At 38.6% G+C, this 7,022-nt stretch overlaps 1 protein-coding gene across 1 annotated transcript; it reads right to left on the reverse strand.

The window, feature by feature from the left end:
- Positions 1-317: 317 nt before the first annotated feature.
- LOC119429055 (serine/threonine/tyrosine-interacting-like protein 2) lies at positions 318-3,954 on the reverse strand. The gene is made up of 3 exons (XM_037696772.1): positions 3,867-3,954; positions 709-851; positions 318-447 (listed from the first exon to the last, which is right to left on the reverse strand). The coding sequence occupies exons 2-3, from the start codon at positions 822-824 to the stop codon at positions 318-320; spliced, it is 246 nt and encodes an 81-aa protein (XP_037552700.1). The 5' UTR covers positions 825-851; positions 3,867-3,954.
- Positions 3,955-7,022: the final 3,068 nt, after the last annotated feature.

A 7,022-nucleotide genomic window follows, 5' to 3' on the forward strand; every position in this document is an offset into this window, starting at 1 on the left:
AGACCTGTTTGGGAGCCCTGTCGCAACAATTATACAGTATGTGAAGGGGACGTGTCCCATTCACATTAAAAAAAAATTTCATTTGGATATCTTGTCTCTATTCACACAAGGAGAGCTGTTGGTCAGGCTATTTCTTTTTGCTCTCTAAAATAGTTATTGAATCAAGTGTTTACTTACATAGGTAAACTTAGATGTTTAAGAACCCATAAAATACACCAGAATGCAGGAAATGGCATCTACTTTATTCAAAATTATCTAAAGGATGCCCCCCTTCTCTAACCTCTGCACCACTACTCCCCTGTTAATGACACTCCCTCCTATTTCTCACCCTCGTTGATGATTTTCTTGGCAGCGACGCCCGAGGAGAGGTGGATGGGCTCCATGAAGATGCTGGCAGCATCCGACCCAGAGATCATGGAGAACCTGGACTCTGACATCATGGAGAAACTGAAAAAAAAAAAAAAAAAAGTTCATCCTCAGAGTTTCCCCACAGGAGTTTATTCTGAAATAAACACAACTGTGAAATGACTCGTTGAAAAGTTTTCTCCATTTATGTTTCTCTAAAGTTTTTTTTTTTTTGTAATCTTTAATTAAATTAAAAGAAAATTTATAACTTTTGGGTTCCAGTCAGTGAATTTGAATGTCTCAAACTGAATTTTAGACATAAAAGTGCATCTTTAAACAACGTGGAGCAGGACGTCTTCCTACCTGGGGGACGGACAGCGCAGGTAGTGAGACTGAATTCCCCGGACGCTCCTTTCCTCCTCGTCTCCATCAGGAACTGTCTGATCGCCACCATCCTCCATCTCATTGGGTGTCGCCATAGCAACCAGGATGGGTTCTTATCACCACTGATGAATAAGAATAAATCTCAAGTTTCAGTCAGGTGATTCCTCCTGTTCTACAAAACCATTTTTTTTAATTCTATTTCTTTTCTGTCCAGTTGTTGGTGCGTTTCTGACTCTCGACACGTTGAAGCAACTTAAAAACACGCCTTGCTTTAAAACTTTAACAGTTAAACAGCACAGAAAAAGTTGTTTGTATCTTTTGGTTAAAGACAGAAACACCCGCAATAATCCCAGAAATAACTTGGTGTTTAACATGCCGAACGTGGAGCATAGAAAACTACAGATTGGACACAGGAGCTTAGAAAGAAGATTCCTTCAACCTTTATTCATACAGGTTAGTCTCATTGAGTCACGAGGACTCATTTACAAGAGAGACCTGTTCCAGACAGAACATGTAAAGTGCAGACAATGATATTCAGCAAAAAGCAATTAAAATTAAATTAGTGTTACAAAAACTGTCAAATCAATGTGCCATATAAAACAAGGTAAAATACTAAAACATAGATTGTTCTATTGACATTATCAGATGTTTAAAATCCCTTAAAGAAATCAAATTGGACAGCTGCAGGCCTTTTTGCAAAGTTCAGTCCACACTGATTGAACGCTGCATCCCTAAGAGCGCACGCCGTAACTGCACTGACGATGTGATATGTAGGAGGAGTTACATGAAAGCAACAGACCAAGAAGTGATTTAAAGATGAAGATGTACCAGTGAGAGAGCCTGTGTGTAGATGATGATGACCAGTGCAAATACAGGGTGCAGTGATTATGAATCTAGTGCACCATGATAGACAGTGTCCAACATCTGCAAGGTGCTAGCAGGGGCATTCATATAAATAATGTCACCATAGTCAATGGAGGGAAGGAAAGTAGCAGAAATTACCACAAAAACTTGTATTTAACTGAAAACAGCTAAAACTACCCAAAAAATTGTAACAAGGTAGCTGAAAAGGTAGAACAAATTTAAATTAGCAGAAGAAAGCAGAAAGAACATGTTTGCCCAGTTAGGCTGGAGGAAGCAGAAATTAAAACAAAAAAGTGGAAATGATCTGAAAAAAGCAGAAATTAGCAAAACAACAACAACAACAACAAAACCATCTGAAAAGTAGCTAAAACAGCAGAAAGAAGATTAAGTTACCAGAAGGAAGTGGAGAGAGCATATTTTGGCTGAATTATGCTGAAAAAAGTTTAAATGAGTGCAAAAAATGTGGAGTTAGCTGAAAAGGCTAAAATTAGCATTAAACTGCTAAATAGTAGCTGAAATTGCAGAAAAAGGTGAAACGCAGAAATAAGCTGAAAGAGGCATAACAAGCTGAAACTAACATAAATAAGTTAAAGGAAGCACAAAATGTTGTAGTTAGCATAAAGAACCTGAAAGGATCACAAAACAGCTAAAATTAGCATTAAATGGCTAAATAGTAGCTGAAATTGCAGAAAAAGGTGAAACGCAGAAATAAGCTGAAAAGGGCATAACAAGCTGAAACTAGTAGAAATAAGTTAGAAGAAGCACAAAATGTTGTAGTTAGCAGAAATATTCTGAAAGGATCACAAAACAGCTAAAATTAGCTGACAAAATGTTTAAATTTGCACAAGGAAGCTGAAAGAAGCTGAAACAAAACAAAATGTGAAAGGAGCCGTAAAAGGATGTAAACAGACTTGAAAGATGGAAAATGAGCTTAATTAATTTTCTATGTGGAAAAAGTTGCAGAAAAGGCTAAATATATTTCAAAAAGCTAAAGTTGCACCAATACCATAAGTCACAGCATCCTTCTCCTGAAAGAGCTGAACGTTTTGATTTATGATTTGTTGAACTAGCACAAAAATTGTGGAACGAGAAAGAAGCTGAATAATATATGGAAGAAAAATGGATCACAATAGTGTGAATTCTTCATAAACATTCACAGTGTTAAGTCCTTTATATCAAGGCCAGATTAATTTATTGTTTGTTTTTTTTATTTTTTATAATTCTCTTGAACCAAAATTCAAAATGATTTTGATTGACTTGCATTTAGATTTTTTTCGTATAACTACTTTGGTCTGTTTTAAGTTATTTAGTGTGTGTGTGTTTTAACATATCAGATGTATATCATACATATCAGAATATTTATCAGAATCTATAAATCTAAATACCCCCAAGTTACTAAACTTATGTAACTTACTAAATCAGGAGTGGGCAACATTATTTTCCAGAGGGCCAAATCAATGTATTTAAAGCAATCGAAGGTCCGCATAGAGGAATAGTACATACATTTTCTTTAAGACAAATAAACTGGAACACTTCTTTCAGGCTTTATCTTGTTGTAGCCAAGTTAGCATGCTTGATAAAAACGTCTCGTCAGTACTCTAGGAATATAAGACATATTCTTTGTAAACGGGCTCTTGAGACAATATCCTTGTTAGCCTTAATATGTATTAAAAAAAAACACCATATTCTTGCTTTTTGGACTCTTTAATGTTCAGTCTAGTTCTGGAAACATAACGACTTCAGGTTAAAGTTTTTGGCCTTTCTTAATTTAAAGTTTTTCGATGTAATTGCCCAAGATGTTTAATTTAGACTTAAATTTCGTTGATAAAATGCAGGTTTTCATCAACTTATTTAAAAGTTGTTATCAATTAAGAATATTGAGGGCCGGATAAAAGTTGTCCAAAGGCCACTTTTGGCCCTCGAACCATATATTGCCCACGCCTGCACTAAACCTACTAAAGTTTTTAGAACCAAATATTCAAAACGTTGGAATTTGGATTCTATTGAATAAATAAATAGATTTTTTTGTCTTCGCTTGTGTGATCAACAAGAGTTTGCTGATGAAAGTGAAGTGTGTGCGTCCTTCCAGCAGATCTATTTTAAGCAGGTGACAGCTGCCTCGGCCTGCAGGCCTCACACCAGCACAAACTTCAGCCAACAGAAGGTCTCGACTCAGACGAAGGAAACTCTGAGACCGACAGAGAAGCAAAAACCTCAGAGTGTGTCGGTGTGTGTCAGAGTGTACATGTGTGTGTTTTGGTGTGTTTTCTTACCTCTGACTGAATAAAGTTGCTCCTCAGAAGCCACGGCCGCTCCTCGGACTCCCTCTCCTAAAGTGAGACCCTGCCTCCACCCCCGAGCAGACCGGGGGATACTTGACACCAGAGCAGCAGGTATCCAAGTACTTTTACTCGAGTACTCCGTGAGGTGAAGTGTTTACATCGGTTCTATCAGGGACTTTTTTTTTTCTTGTTTCCTTATTTATTTATTCATTTATGTATTTGTTCATTTTTATTGCTCCTGTTTTTCTTCTTCTCTCTCCATTCTTTCTTAAGTTTTGCTTCTTTCTTTCACTCGCTTTATTCTTGCTGTATCTGTGATTGTTTTTTCCAAGCTTTCAATTCCTAGAATATTTCCATAAACGATTCAAATTTTTTGACTTGTTTGTTTTTAATTGGAATTTAGTTATTTGAAAAATTGACAAAAGAACTGCTCTTTGGTTGTTTTTTCCTTACTTTTTAAAATTTCCTCTTTTTATTTTGTTCTGCTTTCAGTGCTTTCTTCCTCTTTCTCTCCTTTTTCCTTCCTTTCTTTCATCAACCCTTCGTTCTGCCTCTTCCATTTCTGTCATAGTTTGTGTATTATTCCTTGTGTTCTTCTTTTAGTTTTACAGTAGTCCCTCGCTACGTCGCGGTTCGACTTTCGCGGACTTGATCTATCGCGGCTTTTCAAAGTAAGATTGAACACGAGAAAAAAAAAATTGTCAACTTTAATGTTACGTGATTGGGACAGTACTGTACAGTGAAAAGTTCACGAAAAAAATAAAATACTTGAGAAAGGCGCCACTATTTTGTAGTTTTCTCTCACACTGTATCGCCACTCATAAGAACTACATTTCCCAGAAGTCAACAGCGCCCCACCCAGAAGCTCCATTGTCTTCTGCTGAAATGCGTAGAGGGAAAGTATTGATCTGATTGGAAAAAGTTTGGTCCTTTACAGTGACTTTGTTGCCCAACGGGTTCAGAGAGCTGCACGGAACCCACTGGGAACCGGACCAGAACCGGACCTCCAGACCCATCTGTGAATCCGAGAGCTGGTAGCTGGCCCGCGAGGACTTCTGAGCGGGGGATGCGCCGCCATAGGTCCAGCGCTCCCTCCGGAGCCCACCACCACCCCGAGCCAGAAAGTGGACCAGAACCGTCAGGGTAGTTCCGCCGAATAGGAACCAAGAAGAAGAACTGAGCCGCTGCTGTTCTGTAGAGCTGGCGAGTAAAATTTAGTAGCTACATATACAGTACTGTACGTATGTTGTTAATACTGTATGACGTACAGTAGGTTTAAGAGTTTAGAACATTGCAAGAGTGTGGGAAGGGTTTATAAAGCCTTAAATATTTACAAATACTGAACTAAATATAGCGTTGCTATTTTGCGGATTTTCTCGCTTTTTGCCGAGGGAGGGGGGTCTCATTAAACGAGGGACTATTGTATTACCCTTTGTGGTTTGTGTTGCGTTTTCCTGTCTTTTGAGTTTTTTGTGTTTCCCACAGTGGTTCTCCCCTCCTGTGGTCAGCTCCTGCTCCTTCCGCTCTCACCTGCTCCTCGTTGTCCCCCCAGGTGTTTCTCCCTCGTTAGTGTCCTGTTATATTCACTCTCTGCTCTTTAGTTTCTCGTCCTGGCATCGTGCTGTATAAGCTCTTCATGTCTGGTCCTCAGTGTCGTCCAGAGTTTTTCATTCCTGTGAGTATTTGTTTTCTGTTCTTTTTAAATAAATTAGTTTTGTTGTTTTTTTTTCCATAGAGTCTCTCGGTGCGTTTGTCTGCGCCCTGGGTTGAACTCATCACTAAACGTGATCATTTCTTTTGCTCCTCACCTTCTCCTTCCTTCTATTAGTCCTTCATTCCTTCCTAGCTCTCTTGCTTCCTTAATGCCTTCATTTCAGCAGCTTTTAAAAGGTTCAACATTTTTTTCTGGTTATCCATCCGTCCCGTCTGGTTTATTCTCACTGTGAAACTAAAAATATATACATTTTTGCTCCTGAGGCTGAAAGAAACTTCACTTTCACTCCTAAACCTAAAACCAAATGTGTTTATCTCCAGTCCGCAGACAATCAGCAGGGCTATTTATAACATGAGCTGATTCAGGTCTGAGCTCATGGGTTGAAAACTCATAGAAGTGCAATGAGACCCAGCTGATCCGATGATTTCAACCGTTGCAGGGAATAGAACAGGGTATGATGATGTTAGCATGAAGACTTTATTTACGACGACGGGAAAAAAGCAGTTTGATGACAAATCTTTACCAACACATCTCAGTGACTAAAAAGACGTCAAAGGAAACACTGAAATACACAATCATGCTTGAAAACATCTGACTCACATTATCTAAACCCAACAAATAAACATTTCTAGGTCCTGAAATAATCTAGGTCCTTATCAACATGAAAGCTGTCAGTTCTTAAAAACTGTACTGAATGAAGAACATTTAGTCATGTGATTGAACTGAGGTACAGATAACTTGAGGTTTAGTTGCCTTTAGGTACAGTTTTGGTTCATGGAAACCCGGTGACTAAAATTAAATATCGTTTTAGGATTCTCAAAGTCACCAGCTTTTGCATTAATTGGCACCATTCATCAGATATAAATCGGATGAATTCTTAACAACTCAGCAATATTCTCTTGTGCAACAATCATTAGGGCATTTATTTCAGTTTTTTTTTTCAAAAGGTCTGAATCTGAAGGAAAAATCATGGACTTTTCCTACTTTTATTGCATCAAATCCAAAGTGCTTTCATTTGACAAGAAAAACCTTGTCCAGCTTGGTCATGATCACAATAAGAGGTGAGAACTTTGTAGACATTGAGAGGGCTGCTTCCTGTACAAGTGCTCAGGTGTTGAACCACTGAACATTTACACCAGCAGTGTTCGAGCAGTTTGTATACCAAAATTTCACCCACTAAGTGATTTAACCACTGAGCGTTCACCTGTCGAATGTTCATTTACAGAGTGCTTAAAACATTGAGCTTTAACCCATTCAGTGATTTAACCATCGAGGATTCACACATCAAGCTTTTACCCATCGAGCGATCACTCAGAGCTTTCACCCATGGTGCATTCACCTATGGAGCATTCACCCATGGAGCGTTCACCTATGGAGCGTTCACCTATGGAGCGTTCACCCATGGAGCGTTCACCCATGGAGCGTTCACCCAT

The sequence above is a fragment of the Nematolebias whitei genome, chromosome 23 (genome assembly GCF_014905685.2).
Source record: "Nematolebias whitei isolate Nwh7 chromosome 23, NemWhi1, whole genome shotgun sequence".
NCBI classification, from domain to species: domain Eukaryota; kingdom Metazoa; phylum Chordata; class Actinopteri; order Cyprinodontiformes; family Rivulidae; genus Nematolebias; species Nematolebias whitei.